The sequence below is a fragment of the Chionomys nivalis genome, chromosome 2 (genome assembly GCF_950005125.1).
Source record: "Chionomys nivalis chromosome 2, mChiNiv1.1, whole genome shotgun sequence".
NCBI classification, from domain to species: Eukaryota; Metazoa; Chordata; class Mammalia; order Rodentia; family Cricetidae; genus Chionomys; species Chionomys nivalis.
Window position 1 is genome coordinate 74827205 of NC_080087.1, and position 22737 is coordinate 74849941.

Below are 22737 nucleotides of genomic sequence, written 5' to 3' on the forward strand. Positions count from 1 at the left end.
AGGAAAAGCAATCATGCAGGGTCCCTGGAGATGGAACCTCTCAGGGAATGGTGTTTAATTCTCAAGGAGGACTCCAAGCCTTGATATATACCCCAGATTCGGCTTCTCTTCAGTCTCCCTTCCGCTGCACCCTAGTACCTGTGGGCCCTGGGTAAGGCAGGCCCAGCGTAGGGTAAAAGGCCTCCGGGAGCGTGGGGCCTGGACCCAGCCTGTGCAGATGTGGGTACATCAGGCTCAACTCTGCAGGGCCGTAGCGGATGGTGCCCGGCGTGCACAGGCCCCTTACCACCGGTGGCAGGAAGCCTGCGTGAAGGAGGGCAGGCGAGGGCTCCCCAGGAGTTGTCAGGCCCCACGGGAGTACCGCATCATGCTTCAGGGCCCCCGCCCGGATGACAGAAGTGAATTCTGGCCGAGGTGTGGTCGGCGGATCTGAGAGCTCCTCATCTCCACTATCCTCGGAGCCCCTAGCTTCCTTTGGGCCAGGCTCCACTTTGATGCGTTTGCCTCGGGTTTGAGGGTTCTTGTCCTTGTCCTGGTCCACAGAGGCAGCCTGCTTCGGGTCAACGGGAGGCTCGTCCTCTAAAGGAGATACTGGTTTTTTATTCTTTGCAGAGCTCTGCAGCTGAGCCACGCCCACAGCCCCTCATTGTATGCTCGCATGCGCAGTACGGTGTCTAGGCAGGGGCTCTACCATGGAGCCATGGCCTCAGCCCCTCAGTGATGGATTCTCCACAGGCCTTCTACTGTTGAAGCAGATTCTAAGCCTTCTCTTTATTTTGTGTGTGTGGGTGAGGGTAATGGAGGTAAGATGTCAACATTGGTGTCTTCCTCTGTCTGTATTATTATTAGGTGACGATGGGCATGATGGGGAAGGCATACATGCCACCGTGCAGATGTTGGCCAGGTCAAAGGATGGTTTTGCAACTTTGTAAAGTTGTGGGGTTTTTTTCTTTCTTTTCTTTTACTTTTTTTAAATTTGCAACAGAGTTTCTCTGTGTAGCCCTGGCTGTCAAGGAACTCTCTATAGACCCGGCTGGGCTTAAACTCACAGAGATCCACCTGCTTCTGCGCTGGGATTAAAGGTGTGCACTACCGCACCTGCCTCCCCTTAAGTTTTAGAGAACTATTTAAAATTTTTAAGACTTATTTCACGTGTTTGAGTTCTTTGTCTGCATGTGTGTCTGTGCACTGTGTGTGCTCGTTGCCCCTGGAACTGGAGTTACAGATGGCTTTGCGCTGCCGCATGGATGCTAGGAATTGAACCCTGTTCCTCTGCAGTAGCAGTCAATGCTCCTAATTGCTGAGCCATTTCTCAGCCCCATTTAGACTTACTTATTTTATTTTATGTGTATGGGTGTTTTACACATACACATACAAGTATGTCTCTGTGGGGTCTGGAGAGATGGCTCAGCGGTTCAGAGCAATGGCTGCTCTTCCAGCGGTCCTGAGTTTAATTCCCAGCAACCACATGGTGGCTCATAATGTAATGTAATGAGATCTGGCGCCCTCTTCTGGCCTGCAGGCTTACATGCAGGCAGAACTCTGTATACATAATAAATAAATAAATCTAAAAAAAATAAGTATGTCTCTGCATCACATGAATGCCTGTTGCCCACATCGGTCAGAAGAGGGCATCAAATCCCTTAGAACTGATATTATGTCTGGCTTTGAGCTCTGTAGGTGCTGGAGAATCAAACCTGGGTTTCTGCAAGAAAAAGTGCTCCTTTTTTTTTTTTTTTTTTTTTTTTTTTTTTTTTGATTTTTCGAGACAGGGTTTCTCTGTGGCTTTGGAGCCTGTCCTGGAACTAGCTCTTGTAGACCAGGCTGGCCTCGAACTCACAGAGATCGCCTGCCTCTGCCTCCCAAGTGCTGGGATTAAAGGGGTACGCCACTACTGCCCGGCTTTTCTTGGGGGGGAGGTTGTTTTTGTTTTTTTTGTTTTTTTTTTTTGAGACAGGGTTTCTCTGTGTAACAGTTCTGATGTCCTGGAAGTCTCTCTGTAGACCAGGCTGGCTTTGAACTCACAGAGATCCACCCACCTCTGCCTCCCAAGTGGTGGAATTAAAGGCGTGCACCACCACTGCCCAGACAAGTGCTCTTAGCCTCTGAGCCATCTCTCCAGCCCCTCCACTTTCCATTGTAACACAGGGCCTATCAATCAATCTTGAGCATCTTTGTGTTCCACTTCCCCCGCAGTGGGACTGCGGCAGTGTGCTTCTGCTCCTGGCTTCTCTCTGTGAGAAACTAAACTCATTCCATCAGACTTTTCAGGCCAGCACTTCCCCTGTTGCATCAGCCCCAGCTTCCAGGAGATTTGCCTTCAGTGTTAATGTAAATAGCCACCTGGGTTTTCACAGCTAGTCCAAAGGTCCCTAGTCTTTCCTGGGTGCAGGAGTGGGAAGGGGTTAGCTTACCTGTGGACTCGGGGCCTGGGCTCGATGGATCCTCATGAGACACAGTGGCCGGAAGCTGGAAGGCATCCAGGGGTGTTTGGCCCTCTTCAGCATGGCTGGGGACAAGACGACGGGACTGAAAACCAGAGGTCTTGGGACAGCAGTGACTATAGACGGTCCCAACATGGAATTTGCTGATACTACTCTGAGGCGCTTAAAACTTTCTGTCAGACCTATTAACTCCATGCTGATTTCACACACACACACACACACACACACACACACGTGCACAAACACACACATGCACACATAGTGAATTAAACCCATAGTCTCCAGTGTGCTAGGTAGGGGCTCTACCACTAAGGCATACTCCAGCCCCTCACTGGGGATTCTAGGCAGGGGCTCTACCACTGAGCCACACCCCAGCCCCTCACTGGGGGATTCTAGGCAGGGTCTCTACCACTGAGCCACACCCCAGCCCCTCACTGGGGGATTCTAGGCAGGGGCTCTGCACCTGAGCCACACCCCAGCCCCTCACTGGGGGATTCTAGGCAGGGTCTCTACCGCTGAGCCACGCCCCAGCCCCTCACTGGGGGGTAGGCAGGGGCTCTACCACTGAGCCACGCCCCAGCCCCTCACTGGGGGGTAGGCAGAGCTCTACTGCTAAGCACTCTTCCCTAGTTTTTAGTACAGATTTGCTTGTGATCCCCTCTCCTGTCACAGAACCCACAATACCTACGCCCTGCTGCTGCCCTTACAACCCTTTCTCCTTACTCTGCGCTGGCCCCAGACACTCCCTCTCCTTCCCTAGGAAGCTAAGGCTGTGGACCTGACTTCATCCACTCTGTGCCCTCGGCCAGCAATGAGTGTATGTATTGCCTCACTCTGGTCCTCCCAAAGTCTGCCATGGTTACCCAGTGCCCTAGAGTCAATCTCATACGTTCAGCCTGAGGTGAACCACTGTGAGCCTTCTCCTCCCAACAGCGACTCCTCTCTGTCCCAGTGAGGCTGTTCCATGCCTAGGCATTTGCTCTCATCTGCTTCCCCCTTCAGGCCTACAGAGCTCTCCCTTGGCCCTGGCTGGAATGGGGAGGGGCTGCCGCTAAAGGCCACCTCTCACCTGAGCACGTGACTGACCCACAGAACGTGATGCTCCCCGGCACTCTTCCCGTTCCCGGCCACAGTGGCCACAGACTGCAGCCACACGAAGCCCCCCGCACGCTGCAGCCAACGGTAGTAACCAGTCACCACCTGACCTTTGTCCAGCACTGGGTCCATCCCAAGAGAGCAGAGAGCCCAGAGGGGTGGGGAGGGTGGGAAGAGTCAAGGCAGGTGGGCAGGAGACAGGCAGAGGCGAGGCGGCAAGAGTGGGAGAAATCGAGAAAGACAGAGAAAGGTACAGAGAAAGTCAGCGACCGGGAGGTATCCCAGCATCGGTCAGAGACCCCTCTCACCCCACTTACTGCCCACCCCCATGAGCACTTGCTCAAGCTCGTGGATGCTTTTCTATTCCAAACAGGGCCCCAGGAGCTGCAGTACAAGCAGAGACCGTGGTTAGCCCTGAAGAAGGACTTCCAGGGAACAGGGCTGCGGGGGGGCATTCGGGTCTTTGTGGTGGGTGGGGAGAGGGTACAGAAGTGTGTCTCACGGTCCAGGTGGCTTTGACGGATCCTGGTTGCATCCTGTCCGTGGACAAACTGGTAGCAGCTGCGTCCCACAAGCTCCGAGGGTCCCATGTCCATATGGTCGCTAACTCTGGAGGAGACAGAAGAAAGAATGGGGAGGGGGAAAGGAGTTAGAGACACTAGGCGGTGTGGGAGACGGCAGAGTTCGCTCCAGCGTCTTCCAGGGTCTACGCCCTTGCAGTACAGCCCATTGCGTCTCAGTTTTCCTCTGTAAAGTGGGCATAGTAATAATACGGGTGAAGGAAAGGGCAAGTGATGATGGACTAGCAGGGCCAGGCCCACCCTCCCTTCGCCCAGGCACCCCTGCGTCTCCATTACCCTTCCTCCTCCCATGACTCCCCACTACCCTAGTCGAAGGCCCAGGCTTGACTGATTCCCGTATATCCCCATATTTCCAAAGAACCCACCTTCCCTCCCACCCATACCCCGGTACCTGCTCTCACAAGCTAGGATGGTGAGGCCCAGGCTGAGGCGGAAGACAATCATGTGTCCGTGCAGAGGAAGCTCAGCCAGGGGGGCGGGGGGTAGCGTGTGTCCGAGTGCCACAAGACCCAGGGCTCGGGACCTCAGGCGCCCTGTCACATGAATGACCTGTGGAAGGCGGTCCTCATTGGAAGGGATCAAGTGGGGATAGAGCCCATGGGGCTGGAGATGGCAAAGCAGGATCAGCAGTGATGGGAATTACTGCGGAAGTACCTGGTGGGGCTGCTGAGGCAGGAGGACCACAGCCAAGCCAAGGCCCCGCCCAGTTTCACTTGATAACCACAGGTCCCTTGGCACAGGTGAGGCCTTGAGTGTCTCCCAGTTTCTGTCTTCACTGCCCTGTAACCCGGGACATAGCTAGCACACAGGAAGGACAGCTCCTACCTACCTTGTAACCTGAGGCTTTGACATTCAGACCCCTCTTTGTGAGGGTGGACTTCATGCGGACGAAGAAGGAACGCTCCTGGACCCGGAAGGTAGGGGATGCCTCGGTAGGGCTGGCTTCTGGGGCAGAACAGGAAGGAACCATTGTAGAGTTTCAAAGGCTCCTGTCACCTCAGAGCCAGCCTCACGGTGTGCTGGGCCACCCCAGACACTCAACGCATCTAATGGTTAAACAGGCACACTGCTACATTAGTCTCTCCTCCTCCATGGGACAACCAAGTCTAAAGTCAGATGTGCCCCTCTTTACTGCTCAGAACCCACGTAGTTCACGAGAGCCTTGAGAAGAAAGGCATCTTTCAACTCTATCCCCCAGATATTAGGTGTGACCCCAGCCCGGAGCAGGCACTCCGTCTGGCCAGTTGTCCCTACATGGGGACAGCCTAGTGTCCACTGGACTGTGAACCTAGGGAGGGTGGGCTAGAGCTGTTGTGGTCATAGCCATGTCCCCTGTCACAGACTAGAGGTATAAAAGGAAGAAGAAAAAAATTTTTTCTTCCTTTTTTCTCCTTTTGGTTTTTCGAGACACAGTTTCTCTGTGTAGCCCTGGCTGTCCTGGAACTTTCTCTGTAGACCAAACTGACCTTTAACTCACAGAAATCCACCTGCCTTGTGCCTCCACCATGCAGCTAAAAAACCAACTCTTAAAAAAAAAAAAGAAAGAAACCTTGTATAAACAACCACCCCCACACTTTGCTCTTAGAAAAATTCCTCTCACCCAGCTGGCTGGTGGTGGCGCACGCCTTTAATCCTAGCACTGGGGAGGCAGAGGCAGGTGGATCTCTGGGAGTTCGAGGCCAGCCTGGTCTACAAGAGCTAGTTCCAGGACAGGCTCCAAAGCTACAGAGAAACCCTGTCTCGAAAAACCAAAAAGACTTAGTTTATATGTATACAATGTTCTGCCTCTGCCTATACACCAGAAGAGGGCACCAAATTCCATTATATATGGTTATGAGCCATCATATGGTTGCTGGGAACCTAACTCAGGACCTCTGGAAGCCAGTGTCTTAACCTCTGAGCCACTCTCCAGCCCCAAGAAACCTCGAAAGTACAGCTTTGCTGTCCCACCTCATCCTGAGATGGCTTCGGAGTCACTGTACCCCCACCCTAAATTTGGCCAACGTTAAGAAATCCTTTCCCTAAAGAATGTTCACGTCTTCCCATCTTTCTCGAGGCACCCAGATTCATCAGTAACCTCTATCAGTCCCCTGCGTTTAACAGCCGGCTCCCCAAGCTCCTTACACTGTGGGTCTGTGGATGGCTCATTTAGGATGTTAACCAAACCCAGTTCAGTCATCCTCACCAGTCTCCCACATCTCCAAGCTAAAGGGAGCTTGTGGGTGATGTCTACTCGACCTTTGTCTGTCACGAGAGTGGAAATTTCCACCCAAGAATGGACTGGAATAGCTGTGTGACTTGGGCCAATTAATTTGACCTCTCTGTGCTGTGGCTGAATTTTGGAAGCCCTTCTGGCTTGTGGCGAAGGAGTAAAGATCCAGTTTTTTTTGTTGTTGTTGTTTGTTTGTTTTTGCTTTTGTTTGAGAAAGGATTTCTCTGTGTAACAGCACTGGCTGTCCTGGAACTAGCTCTTGTAGACCAGGCTGGACTCGAACTCACAGAGATCCGCCTGCCTCTGCCTCCCGAGTGCGTTGGGATTAAATGCCCGACCCTGGACCCAATTTTTAAAGACACGGCTTAAAAACAAAAAACAAAAACAAACAAACAAAAAACAAGGCTTGAGGTAGTCCCACCTCCATCTGGCAAGCTCAAGTCTTGGTGTATCTTGGCCATTTGGGGGAACCAGGCAAGTTTAGACAGCCTAGTGGACTTAATCCGTTTTACAAAATCTTTCTTTTTTAAGCACAAACACCAGGATCTACCCTCAGGCGTTATTCTTTGGCAAGGAAGGAGTTCCTGGAAATTACCAATCTCGGGAGTGTCCACCAGCGAGGAGGAAGACGACGAGGAGGAAGAGGAGGACACGGAAGGTGGCGTGGGGGGCCCGTGAGTTGCAGCCCGCAGCCCCAGTTGCTCCAACACCTCCGAGTGGTCCCCAGGATGGATGTAGTCGAAGACGCTGCTGCCCGTCAGCTCCACCTACCGGTGATGGAGGGGAATGCAGGAGCGCGTGAGCGCTAAAGCAGCAGCTGCGTTTAGCCTGGGCCTGCTCGCCCTCAGGTGCACTTCACACCAGCCTTGTATCTTTCTTTACAAGTTTTCCCCCTTTTAAAATAAGGGCATGAGGGAGGATTTTTGTTTGTTTTGAGACAGGGTCTCACTTTGTAGCTCTGGCTGTCCTGGAATTCATTATGTCGATAGGGTTAGGGTTGGCCTCAATTTTAGAGTTCCGCCTGCCTCCACCTCTGGAATTCTGGAATTAAAGGCTTGTTCTATTACACTTGGCCCTTTTTGTTTGTTTGTTTGTTTGTTTGTTTGTTTGTTTTCGAGACAGGGTTTCTCTGTGGTTTTGGAGCCTGTCCTGGAACTAGCTCTTGTAGACTAGGCTGGTCTCGAACTCACAGAGATTCACCTCCCTTTGCCTCCCAAGTGCTGGGATTAAAGGCGTGCGCCACCACCGCCCGGCTTTTGTTTTTGTTTTGGAAAGAGATTTGCTAGGTAGTCCAGGCTGGCCTCGGACTTGTGGCGATCCTCCTGCCTTAGCCTTCGGAGTGCTGGAAATTACAAATATATGCCATCAAGCCATTAATGAGTTTGAACCTTTGAGATCGGCCGCCTCTCCGATGTCACAGGGATCCTATGCTCCTGCGCTCCCCTCAGCGTAGCCTCTATCTTTGTCCCACTGATCTTCTGACCTTCAAGCCCCATTTAAAGCTCACATACCTGACCATGGCAGAAGGCCATGCCCATCCCACTCTCCCGCTGCTTGGGGTGGGTGACCCATCTTCCTCCAGCCTTCATTACTCCCCTTATCTCTTAACTTTTTCACACATGCACCCTTGTCCAAAGTCCCCTCCTTTGGGGGAAGTGTCATTTGTTTGTTTATGTGGTTTTTTTCAAGACACGGGTTTCTCTGTGTAGCTCTGACTGCCCTAAAACTCGCTCTGTAGACCAGGCTGGCCTCGAACTCACAGAGATTCGCCTACCTCTGCCTCCTGAGTGCTGGGATTAAAGGCGTGCGCCACCACCGCACAGCGAGAGTGTTATTTTTTTTTAATTTATTTATTTATTATATATACACTTTCCAGGATACGGTGCCAGACCTCATGACAGATGGTTGTGAGCCACCATGTGGTTGCTGGGAATTGAACTCAGGACCTCTGGAAGAGCAGCCAGTGCTCTTAACCTCTGAGCCATCTCTCCAGCCCCCGAGAGTGTTATTTTTTGAGACAGCGTCTTATGTAGCCTAAACTGGCCTGGAACTTCTAATCCTCCTGCTTCCCCCTCCCAGATGCTGGAGTTTAGTGCACAGGTTTATCCTCACCACCGAGCCCAGTTTATGCCATATAAAGTCTAGCCCAGGGCTTTGTGAATGCCAGGCAAACATTCTATCAGCTAGGCTACAGTCCTGTCCCAGCTACAGTGGATTGAATCCCAGAAGCTCTAGACAGCTACACAAGCATGTACTTCTGAGCCATACCGTCACTGAACTCAGCCCCTCGCTGGGGAAGAGTCTCAGCAAGCACTTCGCCGCAGAACTACATCTCTAGGCCAATTTTTAATTTTGATACAAGGTCTTATGAAGTTGCCCTGGCTGGCTTTGAACTTGTGGCCTTGCCTGAGTCCCTGCAGCATGTGTCGGGGTGCTTTGTGAGTTTTCAAGGAAGGCTGTCTGTTTTTCATGTTGAGATCAGTGAGACCAGCAGAGAGCAAGGGCGTGCATAAGCCAGGCATAATTGCAGCCCACTGCGGGGTTGTTACCTGTGAGAGACCCAGGTAGATGGACACTGTCTCTGAGATGTAGAGGAATTTTCCTTCCTGGTTCAAGGCGAACACGAAGCCATCCAGAGACTAGAGTTGAAAGAAACGGAGCGGGTGTAAGAAAGGCCCCGGATTCTGAAATCTGGGTGTCCGTCCGGAGGGTGGCCCCCGGAAAAGGAACAGGAACAAGGAACCTTAGTTCCAGCTCTCACAGACTCAGGAAAATGGATGCTATTCCCAGATGCGACCACCAGGTGGAAGCACGGAGTAGCGGGCTAGGAAGGGACCTCACCTGAAGGATGTGTCCACCCAGGTGTTGCTCGAAAACTTCAGAGACCAGAGCCACAGGGCCTCGGCGGCCTGGGGCTGGGGACAGAAGGAAAAGGAAAGTCAGGGCCCGCGGGTCCGGCTTACTGCATCCTGGGCAGCCAGTAGGAACCCAGCCAATCTTGAAAGCCCCAGCCACCATAGAGAACCAGTTTACAGATGTCTGGGACAGAAAGACCAAGACTGAGAGACAGAGACTGGAGACAGAGATTTGTCCACTCTTTCTTCTTTCTTCCAGGACAGGGTTTCTCTGTGTAGCCTTGGCTGTCCTGGAACTCGCTCTGTAGACCAGGCTGGCCTCAAACTCTACAGAGACCTCCTTACCTCTGCTTCCCTAGTGCTAGGATTAAAGGTATGCGCCACCATTGCCAGGTTCACACCCTCCTTCTTTTGTCCACCAAAAAGGTCCTTGAGTATTGCTATTCCCAGGTTCTTACTGTGCAGACAGTGTCATCGACCAGAAAACCACAGTCAGTCCTCACTGGGCCATGAAGTCAGGTCCGGTGAAGACTAAGCCAAGGCCAACCGGCCTGGTGGTGAAGGCCTGTAATCCTAACTGCCTGGCAGGCTGAGGCAGGAGAATCAAGAAACTAAGACCTGCCTGGGCTTCATAATGAGATCCCATCTCAAAAACTAAAAAGAGGTCTAGCAACATAGCTCAGTGGTAGAGCCCCTGCCTAGAATCCCCCAGTGAGTGGCTGGGGTGTGACTCAGTGGTAGAGCCCCTGCCTAGGATCCCCCAGTGAGGGGCTGGGGGTGTGGCTCAGTGGTAGAGTGCTTGTCTAGCATTCACTCACCCCTGGGTTCGATTCTTTTACTGAAAAACAACAACAAAAGATGAAGAAATACAAAAGAATAAGTGTGGGTAGAGAAATGGATTCTCTTACAGTGCAGGGTGGACTGCAAACTAGGGTAGTAGCTGAAGAAGACAATTTAGTGATTCTTCAACAAATAAAAAGATTTATGATGTGAGCATCTGGCAATCTCTTCACACCCAATGAAGTGAAACTAGGAATGGTGAAGAGAGCTGTATGTACGCGGGGAGAGCAGCATCACACACAGCCAAAGAACAAATGTGGTACACCCATTCAGAGTACTATTATCGAACCATGAAGAGGAATGAAGCTTTGGTACGTGATGCGATGTTATGAGACCCAGAACTACATCTGAAAGCAAACAGGCACAAAAGGCCACAGTGTGTTTGATTCCATGTCTACGAAATGCTCTATGGCAGGCAAAGCAGGTCTGTGGTTGGCAGTACTGGGGAACTGGCGGCTCCATGGCCGTGGGAGTCTGTGGGGGTGGAGAGACAGGCGGTGATGGTCCTGCAACACTGTCCATGCAGTGAATGGTGCTGATTTTGATACCCCAGAACAGCCTTGTCCACACAGCAAGTTCCAGACAGCCAGAATGGAGAGTGAGGCCAGGTCTAAAGACGCAAGTGTGCGTGTGTGTGGTGTGTGTATAGAGATGGTTCAGTGGTTAAGAGGTCACTAACTGCTTTTGCTAAGGACTCAGGTTCCATTCCAGGGCACCTTACAACCCTAGTCAAGCTAGTCTCAGGGGATCTGATGTCCTCTTCTGGCCTCTGTGGGCATTGCTCACATGTGGTACACAGATATATAAGCAGGTAAAACACCCCCACATGTAAAGACAAATAAATAAATAAATAAATAAATAAATAAATAAATAAATAAATTTGAAGCTGTTGAAATGGTTTAGTGGGTAAAGGCCATGGACTAGCAATCCTGGAGATCTGGGTTTGCTCCCCAGAACCTCTGTGATTCTCACAGACCGTCCTCTGACCTCCACGTGGGTGCTATGTCCTGCACATAGACATATGCACACACAAATAAACAAAGGAAGTAAAAAAAATAATGAAACAACCAACCAGCTAATTTTACCCTGGATAAATTTTACATAACATATTTTAGTTTGTTTGAGATAGAGTCTCAATATTTAGCCCAGGTTTAACTCAAAATTTCCATTCTCCTGTCTTTGTTTCATGAGAACTAGATTTAAGGGATGCTCCTCCAGGCAGGAGTACAGTGTTTTTACTTACTCTCTCTTTTTTCAGTGCTGTGGATTGAACCCAGAGCTGTTCATGTAGGCAGATGCTGTCCCACTGAGCCATACCCCAGTCCCTCTCTGGGGGATTCTAGGCAGGGGCTCTACCACTGAGCCAACCCCTCACTGGGGATTCTAGGCAGGGGCTCTACCACTGAGCCACACCCCAGCCCTCACTGGAGATTCTAGGCAGGGGCTGCTGCTGAGTTACATCTCCTGCTGATATTTTTGTATAGTAGAGCATGGCATAAAAGAGGGGAACTTTAGGAGATATGTTGAGGAGATGAAGACATATACAAAGAGAAGGAGAAAGTCAGAATTTCAGAGAGACATAAATTCCACCAAGACATAGGCTGATTGACACAAGTTTTCCCCCTTAGGAGAACTGGGGTTCCAGACCTGGTGTTGATGGTTGGCAGACACACAGTGGTCCTGGACCATCCAAAGGACTCTATTGCTGCAAAAGATGACACTCTCACCCGACCCAAGGTAGAACCAAACACTGTGGGAGCACTGTCAGGGACCTTCCCTCTGCTGGGCGGAGCCTGGAGCCACTCTTTCCTCTTTGTACCTCAGTTTTCTCTTTCAGTGGGTTTGCTGGAGGGGTCTGAGCCCCTGGGCTGCCAAGCATCCAGCCAGTGTGATGGAGAAACAGATAGAGTAAATAAAGGTGGGATTATTATTATTCCTAGGCAGGGACATGTCCCCAGTTCTTCTCAGGACTCCCCTAAGTCAGGGTCTACCCAAGTCCTCACTAGCCCAGGGATGCCTCTGCCCCCCACATCTGACCGCTATTCCTCCTGCTTCCTCCTTATCTAAACCTCCAGGAACAATAAGTGTAGGGGCTGATGGGGACTCCTCCCCTGAGACCCAGCTCCAGGCAGCCCCGTGACAGGCAGGAACAATGCCGCCTGCTAATTGTGGCAATTTTCCCCTGTCATTTTTGCTAATTCCTTCATTTTCCCTCTCTGCAGATCAGCCCGGGTCAGACCAAGCTGCTGCAATTAACGGCATTAATGGGCGCGCTGGGATGGGGGTGCCCAGGAGGGAGAGCTTGGGGACCTGCTGTCGTCCCCCCCCCCGCCCCCCGTGCAGTCACTAAGATCCCCAGAGTGTGCCTAGGATTGCAGATGGATGCCTTAGTATCCCATTTCTGCCTCCCCACACCTGACAGCTCTCCACTCCTCCCGCCTACAGCCCCCTCTCCACCCCAGTGCAGCAAGCGTCTCCCACCTCCACACCTGCCTCCTGAAGTTCAGATCCCCTGGAACCACTCATTCACTTAAAAATTTTTCTTCACGCCGGGCGGTGGTGGCGCACGCCTTTAATCCCAGCACTCGGGAGGCAGAGGCAGGAGGATCGCTGTGAGTTCGAGGCCAGCCTGGTCTACAAGAGCTAGTTCCAGGACAGGAGCCAACAAACTACGGAGAAACCCTGTCTCGAAAAAAAAAAAAAAAAAAAAAACATTTGCCAACCAATACCGGGGGTGATGGAGGAAGACTAGGATGAATGAGGAGGGAGAGGTGGGGAGACCCACAGGCAGAGAGAGGGTAGGTTTGGAAAAGGAAGGAAGTTAAGACCCTACCAAGTTTCAGGAGGGCCTCTCCTTTTCCCTTCTATGAGTCTCCTGTCTTGGGTTGTTGTTATGGTCTTCATGACTCTGGGGAGTGGAGAAGGGGTCCCATCATTCCAGCGTCTGTTCTTATAGGACTAGATTGATGCCGAGCAGGGCCTCAACTTGCTCTGGAATTCTCTCTCTCTCTCTCTCTCTCTCTCTCTCTCTCTCTCTCTCTCTCTCTCTCTCTCTCTCTCCCTCTCCCTCTCCCTCTCCCTCTCCCTCTCTCCTCTCTGAAACTAGGTTTCTCTGACCAGACTGACCTCAAACTCCCAGAGATCTGTTTGCTCTGCCTCCTGAGTGCTGGGATTAAACATGTGACATACCACCAGCTCTTCCTTTCTCCCCCCACCCCACCTCTGAGTGTCTCAAGTAGTAGCCTGGAGCTCCAGATCCTTCTGTGTCCACTTCCTGGGTTCCTGGGTCCTGAGATTACAGGCCGGCACGGCGCCTGGTTTGTGCAATGCTGGGATGGACCCAGAGCCTCCGATATGCTAGGCAAATGCTCTACCAACTAAGCCCCACCCCATCCAGCAGCCTCGTGCTAGGCAGTTCTGTATGCAGTTCTGAGAGTTTCACCGACTCCACCAGTAACATGAATCTAGCGAGAGGGTGAAATGAGTTTTGTACATCAAAGGTTACCGGGGCCACAGTCCTGGTGCGAGTGACTAATACGTCACCTAAGGAGTGCTAGGGTACTGTGCCAGTCTGAACCACTCGGGAGCTTCCGGGTTCTCTCTCCTTCCTGCCTTCATCTTCCTGCTTTCCCCAGCTCCTGTCTCAGTTCCTCCCCCACCTCCAGTCTCCTCACTGCTTCCTTCTGGTTCTTGCCTGTCTAGGGCCCTTGGCTCTGGTCGTGCTCTCTGCCTGTCCCTTCTCATGAAGTCTCAGGTCAGTGGGCATGCCCTCTTGAAGCAGCATCCTACCTGGGGGCAAGTGGTCTCTGGTCAGCACTCTACCCCTCCCCTCAACCCTCCACTGACTTAGCTCAGTGGATGAGTGATTGGGGGAGAGGGCTGGAAAGATGGTTCAGTGGGTAAAGCGTGGAGAGACCTGAGTTCAAATCTCCAGAATTCATATGACGTTGGATATAGTAATGAGCACCTGTAATTCCACACTCCTGCTCGGAGGTGAGAGATGGAGACTCCCAGGCAACCCTGGGTCAGCTAGCCTGGCCTACACAGCTCTGAAGAACAGACCTTATCTCAAATGAGGAGGGAGGCAAGGACTGACCCCTCCATATGGGTACTACATATACACACACCTCTGACTTCCACATGGGCACCCCCCACATGAACTGGAGAGATGGTTCAGCAATTATGAACACATAGACTGAAAGAAAGAAAGAAAGAAAGAAAGAAAGAAAGAAAGAAAGAAAGAAAGAAAGAAAGAGAAAGAAAGAAAGAAAGAAAGAAAGAAAGAAAGAAAGAAAGAAAGAAAAGAAAAAGGAAAGAAAAGAAAAGAAGAATTGGGCAGAGATGGTTCACACCTTTAAAACCCAGCACTGGGGAGGCAGAGACTGACGGATCTCTGAGTTCAAGGTCAACCTGAAAAGAGTGAGTTCCAGGACAGTCAGCGATACATAGAGGAACTCTGTTCCAAAAAACAAAACAAAAACCCAAAAACCGCAGACTGCTCTTGCAAAGGACTCCATTTGGTCCCCAGCACCCAGCTTAGGTGGCTCACAACCACCTGTAACTTCAGCTGCAGGGGATCCAACCCCTCTAGCCTCTTCCAGCAGCTGCACACATGGGGCATACACAAACATATGTAGTCACAAACACATACATATACTTGTTTTGTTTTGTTGAAATTGGCCTTCTCTCTGTAGCCTTGGCTGTTCACTGCACGAGCTCTGTAGACCAGGCTGGCCGTGAACTCACAGAGCTCCTCTTGCTCGGCTTCCAGAGTGCTGGGATTAAAGGTGTGCACCACCAACCTGGACATCACATACATTTTAATAAAAAGCTTTATTTTATTAATTTTCAAATTATTAAATAACAATATCTACTTTTAATTATTAAATTATTGTTTAATAAAAAATACTAAAGGGGGCTGGAGAGACGGCTCAGAGGTTGGGAGCATTGCCTGCTCTTCCAGAGGTCCTGAGTTCGGTTCCCAGCAACCACATGGTGGCTCACAACCATCTGTAATGAGTTCTGGTGCTCTCTTCTGGCCTGCAGGCATACACACAGACAGAATATTGTGTACATAATAAATAAATAAATAAATAAATAAATAAATAAATAAATAAAATGCTAAAAATAAAAGCCAGGTGGTGGTGGCACACTCCTTTAATCCCAGCATTTAGGAGGCAGAGGCAGGCAGATCTCTGTGAGTTTGAGGCCAGCCTGGTTTACAAGAGCTAGTTCCAGGACAGGCTCCAAACTACAGAGAAACCCTGTCTCTAAAAACAAAACAAAACAAAAAAGTGGTAGCCCACATCTTTAATCTTTGATTCCTGTAATCTGGAGGCAGAGGTAGGTAGATCTCCGAGTTCAAGGCCACCCAGTCCATGTGTGGTGTGGAGATCTAGGACAGTCAGGGTTCGTACTGTCCTAGATCCGGTCAGCGACAACGTCTGGCGCTGTTAGCTCCGCAGATAAAGGCACTTGTCAATAAGGACCCATATGATAGAAAGAGAAAATCCGCACCCACAAGCTGTCGTTGTACCTCCCATATACGTGTGATCTCTTCCATACATGCACACTGAATAAAGAATTTAAACAGAGCTGGGCGGTGGTGGCGCACGCCTTTAATCCCAGCACTCGGGAGGCAGAGGCAGGCGGATCTCTGTGAGTTCGAGACCAGCCTGGTCTACAAGAGCTAGTTCCAGGACAGGCTCCAAAGCCACAGAGAAACCCTGTCTCGGGGAAAAAAAAAAAAAAAAAAAAAAAAAAAAAGAATTTAAACAGAGACTTGGGCAGAGAAAGAAAATGGAACAGGGATGGTTCAGGGGTTAAAAGCACTGGCTGCTTTTCCAGAGGACCTAGGTTCAATTCCTAGCATCTGCGTGGCAATTCGAATCTGTACCACCAATTTCTGGCCTCCATGGATACCTGGTATAGGTGGTGTACAGAGACACATGCAGGTTAAATATTCATACACATAAGATAAAAACCTTCACAGGGCAGTGGTGGTGCACGCCTTTAATCCCAACACTTGGGAGGCAGAGGCAGGTGGATCTCTGTGAGTTCGAGGACAGCCTGGTCTACAAGAGCTAGTTCCAGGACAGGCACCAGAGAAACCTTGTCTTGAAAAACAAAACAAAACAAACAAACAAACAAAAAGAAGATAAATCTTTGGGTGACTTTATCTCTCAGGGCCTCAGTTTTCCAGGGCTATTAAATAGTCACAAAGGGCTTCCTGCCTAAGATGTCTGCAGACTGGCAGAGGCCTAAAGTTGGATTTTGTTGCCTTGAGTCAGGATGTTGAGCCACCCACGCACAGTGCCCGGACGAGTTAGTTCTCATGTACAGGTGGGCATTGCGGAAGTAGCCAGAAAATGGCCAGGGAGTGGTGACTGAGTGAGCCCTTCTCCCTCGGAGCTTCCCGATGCCCCTGCAAGTACTGGGGAGCTGGACACCTTCAGGGCTCTCGCAGTCCCCCCCTTCCCCTCCCTGGGGCTCCAGGACAATAGACAAGATGTTTATCCCCCGCCGGCGCACATGTTGTTCGCGGGTAATGACAGTAATCAGCCTCCCTAATGCGGCATTCTCTCAGCGCCAGTCAATTCGCCTAATTACCGCCTGGGAAGCCGGATTATTTAAATTTAAATGGTGATTTATTGCGGGGCTTAATCAATGCTATTTTCTCTCCCCCCCCCCTTCTCCCTGGGCACTAGGGTAGGAAGGGAATAGGAGCCCTCCCCAACCCCACCCTAAGGACACCCAATTCTTCAGGTGGGAGGAGGGGCTTTTTCACCTGTGACCTCAGATAACACCTTCATTGCCCCGTAATAGCAATTAAGCAGGAATATAGAAAATAAAATGATGAACATCTAATACTTCTGTGGATCAATAACCAAAGGTGGGAAGAAAATCGAGGTATTCATCTATATGTTGACATCTATCATAGTCTGCATTTTCACACATCATAGATTAGAATTTTCTTCCTCTTGCGTCACATCTGCATCTCTGAGGCAGGGACTTTTCATTTCCCCCCTTCCTACTAATTAGCCTAGCTTTCTTGAGACAGGAGCTTATGTAGCCCAGGCTGACCTTAGGACTGACTCACTATGAAGAGCAGGCAGGACCTCCACCATCAGAGATCCGTCCGCCTTTGCCTCTAGAGTGCGGGGATGAACGTGGCACCAGGCCTCGCCTTACTTGTGTTTGTAGCCTAGACTGGCCTCATACTCCTGGTGATCCTCCTGTAGCAGCCTCAGGAGCACTGGAAGGATACGCCATCAATGCCACACCCTGCCAGAGCAGGGACTTTGGTAGTATGTGAGTCCTGGGCACTCACAAAGGTATCACACATGAGGTTGACCCAGTCAGTCAGCAACACAGACCACATCCCTAAGGCTGGCTTGGCTTTGTTGGGGTCCAGGGGCCTTGAAGATGTTTATTAGTTTCCATTCAGTCTGAAGGGCACCCCACAGAAAGAGGGGAGCCACCTACCTAGGACTGCAGAGCTATGGGGACGAGGGCTGGAGATGGCCACACAGCTGATCCCACTAAGGAGAACCTTCCCAATCACCCTCCCTCATCCTCCCTAGGCATACCGTTGGAATTTAGCCTCCAGAGCTCCAGCGTCGCTTGGAGCTCTGCAGGCCCAGGTCAGAAGGCTTTGGGGACAGGAGGCTCTACAGTGCCTGTCAGAAGTGACAATATTAGTTCATCTCCCCTAATAAAATAAATAGCCTTTGCTGTGTGACAGACACCTGTATTTCCAGGCTGATGGCAGACACCTGTATTCTCAGCATTGACGAGATGGAGGCAGGAGGATCCTAAATTCATGGCTAACCTCTACTACATATCAAATTTGAGGCCAGGTCAACCTACAGGAGACATTGAGTCATGGCGAATACTTTTAATCCCAGCGCTTGGCAGGCAGAAGCAGGTAGATCTCTGTGATGTGAAAGCCAGCCTGGTCTACATAGCAAGTCCCAGGCTAGCCTGAGCTACATAGTAAGACCCTGTCTCATATAAACAACAACAACAACAATAACCTAGTGATCTGAATTGTTGCCAGGTTCTGACTTAGGTCGAAGGTTTGTAAAAATCACAACTTTTTGTCCCCTAGATAGCCTAAGTCACCAGTTAGGAACCCACAAAGGGTCTGGAGGACTCCCTAGGAGCTGAGCCAGGGCGGGTCTGGCTTTCTCAATCCTGTCCCCAAGGCTGAGGTGGGTTGGCATGGGAGGATTTGGCAGCAAGAGCATGCGCACACTCACCGAGGCCAGCCGGAGGCCCGACGGCTCGCAACCCCCAGGGCGGCGCCCCTAGCGCGGCGAAGCGACGCAGGCGGAGGTAAGTGACACTGAGACGCACGATGGACGCCTTGTCCAGTTGGCTGGAGATGGCACCGGGCAGAGGAAGCAGCTTGGCCAGCTCGAAGAACTCTAGATTCTCCTTCCCGCGCCGCCAGCGCGCTGCGTTGCGGGACTTTTCTTTGCGCTGCGCCTGCAGGCTGGGCGGGCGGCGTTGAGGAGGCGTCAGTGAGCGCCCCGGGCTCACGGTTCCCACACTTTAGGAAGTGGGACAGATCTGAGTGCCAGTTCTATACCCCTGCTGGTTTTGGGGAAAGGGCCCTTATTTATTTAATAATAACAACTGTTATTATTATTATTATTTTTATTATTGTGGTAGGGGTTGAACTCAGGGTTTTCAGCACTCTACCACTGAGCTCTCCGGCCTGTTTTCTTTTTCTTTCTTTCTTTTTTTTGTTGAGACTGAGGTCTCACTACGTACACCAGGGTGGCCTTGAATTTACAGAGATTTGCTTGCCTCTGCCTCCGGAGTACCGAGACTAAAGACATGCGCAACCACACCCGGTTCTTGTTTTTGTTTCTATTTTGCCCTGGCTGGCCTTGAACTTGAGTCTTCCGCTTCGCCTTACAGAGTGTTTGGGATGTCAGACCGAAGGGCTCAGCTGGGGACAGAGTCTTTTCAATTGCCTGAGAATGTCGGGGGTGAATTCGGAGGTGGGGGACTAAAAACAGAACTCCGGAGTAGGTGAGGGTGACAAAGTCTAGGCGCAGCAGGGTCAGGGCACTGACCTGGGTATGAATGCTCATCCGGAAAGCTGTGAAGTCCCCCCACCCCCCGCACTCCTTCGGGGGCGAGGCCATGGTCAGGGCCATTAGATTTGCTCACCAGGGCCCTGGTGGGGTCTTGACCATTAGCCCGGGCAGGAAATCCCAGGGGACGCTGGCTCCACGGTCTCCCCCGCACTTGACTTCACCTCGGCCGCTACTCCTGGGATAGGGGGTCGCCATCACGGCCACGGCGGGGACTCGAGAATTCAGGCGCGAAGGAGTAGCAGGTGGGGCTCAGTCCCCTGGGGGAAGAATGTCTAGGGAAAGTGAGGTGCGTGCCGGTCCCCAAGGGTCCAGCCAAGAACGGGCTTGGATGCGTGCCTCAGTTTCCCCTTCCTGGGAAGCCGCGGTTCCCACCCTGGCGCTCCGGGTGAGGACGTGCCCCGCCGCCGCCTCCCCCGCGCGGCCCGCCAGCGCGCCCGCCTCACGCCCGCGCCGGGCCGGCTCCCGCATACCAATGGGCGCACGCGGCGCGCATACGGATCGGACCGGCCCGCGCGCTGCGTGCCAAGCATATCCAAGCTGCGCTCGGGGCGGGCGCCTCGCCAGGGCCCCGACGCTCCGGACTCCATCCCCCCCCAAAACTCCCAACCCCTCGGGGCTCTGTCCCCCAAAGCCACCCCCAGTGTCCTACTCCCCAGGTCTGCAGCTGCACCCATTTCCTAGCCTGGGCTAAGGAGGTAGGGAGGACAGAGAGACCCCACCCCAAATCCTGCTCAGGAAGCATTCAAGCCCCTGGGGTGGCGCCACCTGACCCGGTTGCTAAATATCTTCAACCCACAACTTCCTCCCAAAGACCAGGGCGTGAGACCCTGGCCCATGACACCGCTGGCCACTGTGACTCCAGTATGAACGCGACACTCGGATCCAGGTGTTCTGGAATCCACATCCCCTAGAACCAGGGACGTGACCAACTGGCTCTTTCCTCTTCACGATTAGGTGTCCAAGCCGCTCATGTCCCCAGCATCCAGGTGGCCCCCAAGCCTCCCCAAAAAGCGCTGACGTCTAGTGCCCTGAACCTGTGTGACTGTGACCAGGACCCCCAACAACCACGCACCTTTTTCTGGATCTCGCCGGTACAAGCGTCCTGATGCCGTGGCCTCCAGGTCACCAGAGTCTAGGACCCCGCATCCCAGAAGGACTCAGGGGTCCCCGTTCCCTCCTGCCAAGCCTTCAGGCGTCCCGCACCCGCAGGGCTCCCGACCGGGTTACCTGGCCGCGGGGTGGGCTCGGGGCGCGGCGTGGGGCCGGCCGGGTGACGTGGAGGGGCAGCTCCATAGACCCTGGGGCGCCCGGGCTAGGGCACCCGGCTCTCGGCGCCCACGGCGGCCTCGCAGACTTGGAGACCACGGACAGCGGCGGCGAGGGGCGGTGCCTGTGTTCGCCCCACCCACAGAGGACCCGCCCAACGCCGGCCCGCGCGCCTCTGCCTGATGGATAGTTCCCATTCCCGTGTCCGTCTGGCCCGGCGTGTCTGAGTGGTCTCACCCCACGACCATATCAGACAGGTCGAGTCTCAAGCTCTTCCACCCTGGAGTCTCACCACGATCGTCATCCGCAAAGGATGGAGCCCCTCAGCAGCCCCTGGGGACCATGGGGACAACCAGCACCGTGGTTCAGTCGGAGTGGACATTCAGAGGTCAGTGTCCTTGCTAGAGACGTAAATCCAGGCCTTTAACGATCTCCCTTCCCAGGAGAAAATTCCAGGATGCCAGTCTTCATTCAGGGCAGGACCTGGCGGGTACCAGCCCTGTCCCCAACCCAGGTCTTAGTTGTTAAGGGAACTCAACAGTCTAGAGCCCCCTGAGATCTTGCCTCTATGGCTCCCTATTGGAACTAGAACCCCAACCTGTGGGCGCCCAACTTCATAACTGAGAACAGAGCCAGGGTGTGGTGGCACTCATTTGTTAACCTCAGCATTTGGGACAGTGAGGCAGGAGGATTAAGTTGGAGGCAAGCCTGGACTATGGAATGAATTCCAGTCTTGTCCAGTCTGGGATTCGGAGTGAGACCCTGTCCCAAAATTAATAAAAACAAAGGAGTAGCTAGGCTGGGAGAATGGCTTAGTGGGTAAAGCTTGCCAGGGAAGCGTGAGGACCTGAGTTCAAATCCCCAGAATTCACATAAAGTCACACTCGGTGGTCTACTTCTATAATCCCAGGACTCTTGAAGGGCATAGCAAGAGATCCCTAGGAGCTGGGGGTGGGGGCTCAGATACTCTGGTTCCACAGCAAGGCACTGTTTCAAACAAGGTAGAAAGGGAAGGAACGCCATATGAGATTGCCCTCTGGCCCCCACATGTACCGGAACCGTGGCATGCATGTGAGTACACACACATCCACCGATGGTTCATTTTATTTATTTATTTATTTACTATGTATACAATATTCTGTTTGTGTGTATGCCTGCAGGCCAGAAGAGGGCACCAGACCCCATTACAGATGGTTGTGAGCCACCATGCGGTTGCTAGGAATTGAACTCAGGACCTTTGGAAGAGCAGGCAATGCTCCTAACCTCTGAGCCATCTCTCCAGCCCCTCATTTTTTATTTTTGAGACAGGGTTTCTCTGTGTAGCTTTGGAGCCTGGCCTGGCCTAGAACTCACTCTGTAGCCCAAGGTGGCCTGGAACTCACAGAGACCTGCCTGCCTCTGCCTACTAAGTGCTGGGACTAAAGGCATGTGCCACCATACCCGGCTTTGTACACAGATTTCTAAAGAGGGTGGGACTGGCAAGATGGCTCTGTGGGTAAAGTACTTGCCACCAGGCCAGACGATGTGTTTATTCCCCTGGACTCGCATGGTGGAAGAGAAGAACCAACTCCCCAAGTTGTCCTAAGGTTGTACCTCATGTTGGCAGCTGACCTTGGTAGTGTAAGCGTTACTCAGGTGGTGCTGGTTTTGAAGGCCTGAAGGGGTCATGGAGAGCAGCTGAGGCCTGGCACTGTGAGAGGCCAGGGGAGGCCATTGGTGCAGGTGCAGCCTTAGCGGCAGTAGAAGGCCCAGGACTGAAGGGGTCATGCAGAGAAGTTAAAGTTTGAGGATATAAAGAGAGCCTAAGAGAGGCTATTCGTAAAAATGCAGCTAGGTTGCCATAGATCACCCCAATATTCTGGAGATGCCTGCACCATGGGATGACCACCAAGAACATCAGCAGCAGTGGAGTGCAGTCAGCTGGAGCCTAGGAGACAGCTGTGCCTGCTGCAGAGGGCGGAGCCAGAGAAGTGACCAAACCCCTTGGGAGGGTCCCAGAAGACTGTGAATGGATCCTGGGCATTGGCCATTGAGTTATCAATAATACACAGTGCAATAATGAACAATGTTTTGTTGAAGCAATAGAAAACACCAAGACAGGGAGGAAAGGGTTTATTTCAGTTTATGGTTGTAATACACCATGAAGAGAAGTTAGGGCAGGAACTGAAGCAGAGGCTGTGGAGGAACAGTATGGCTTGCCAAGCCTGTCTTCTTATAAAGCCGAGGAACATCTGTCTAGTGGTGACACCGCCCATGGTGGGATGGGCATCCCCACATCAGTCATTAGCCGACAGACCAATCTAAGGGAGGTGCTTTTGAGACAGGGTTCCTTTG

The 22737-nt window shown here is 52.1% G+C and overlaps 1 protein-coding gene across 2 annotated transcripts; it reads right to left on the reverse strand.

Moving 5' to 3' along the window:
- Positions 1-109: 109 nt before the first annotated feature.
- Positions 110-20488, reverse strand: Npas1 (neuronal PAS domain protein 1). 2 transcript variants are annotated; one of them, XM_057762992.1, is made up of 12 exons: positions 20210-20488; positions 19211-19394; positions 18289-18524; positions 9174-9247; positions 8882-8971; positions 6928-7099; positions 4950-5065; positions 4512-4669; positions 4042-4148; positions 3514-3661; positions 2415-2509; positions 110-579 (listed from the first exon to the last, which is right to left on the reverse strand). In XM_057762992.1, exons 2-12 carry the CDS (start codon positions 19330-19332, stop codon positions 110-112), a joined length of 1788 nt encoding a protein of 595 aa, XP_057618975.1. In that variant the 5' UTR covers positions 19333-19394; positions 20210-20488. The 2 variants fall into 2 exon arrangements, with proteins under 2 accessions (XP_057618975.1, XP_057618976.1); XM_057762993.1 differs by having other exon boundaries at positions 19211-19409.
- Between the last annotated feature and the right edge of the window lie 2249 nt (positions 20489-22737).

Coding starts and splice junctions, on each gene's coding strand:
- Npas1 (XM_057762992.1), bottom strand. CDS start 19,332: ATGGCGACCCCCTATCCCAGGAGTAGCGGCCGAGGTGAAGTCAAGTGC. Junction 7,100..8,881: donor TCTACCTGGGTCTCTCACAG/GTAACAACCCCG, acceptor CATCACCGGTAG/GTGGAGCTGACGGGCAGCAG. Junction 2,510..3,513: donor TGGGTCAGTCACGTGCTCAG/GTGAGAGGTGGC, acceptor TCTTGTCCCCAG/CCATGCTGAAGAGGGCCAAA.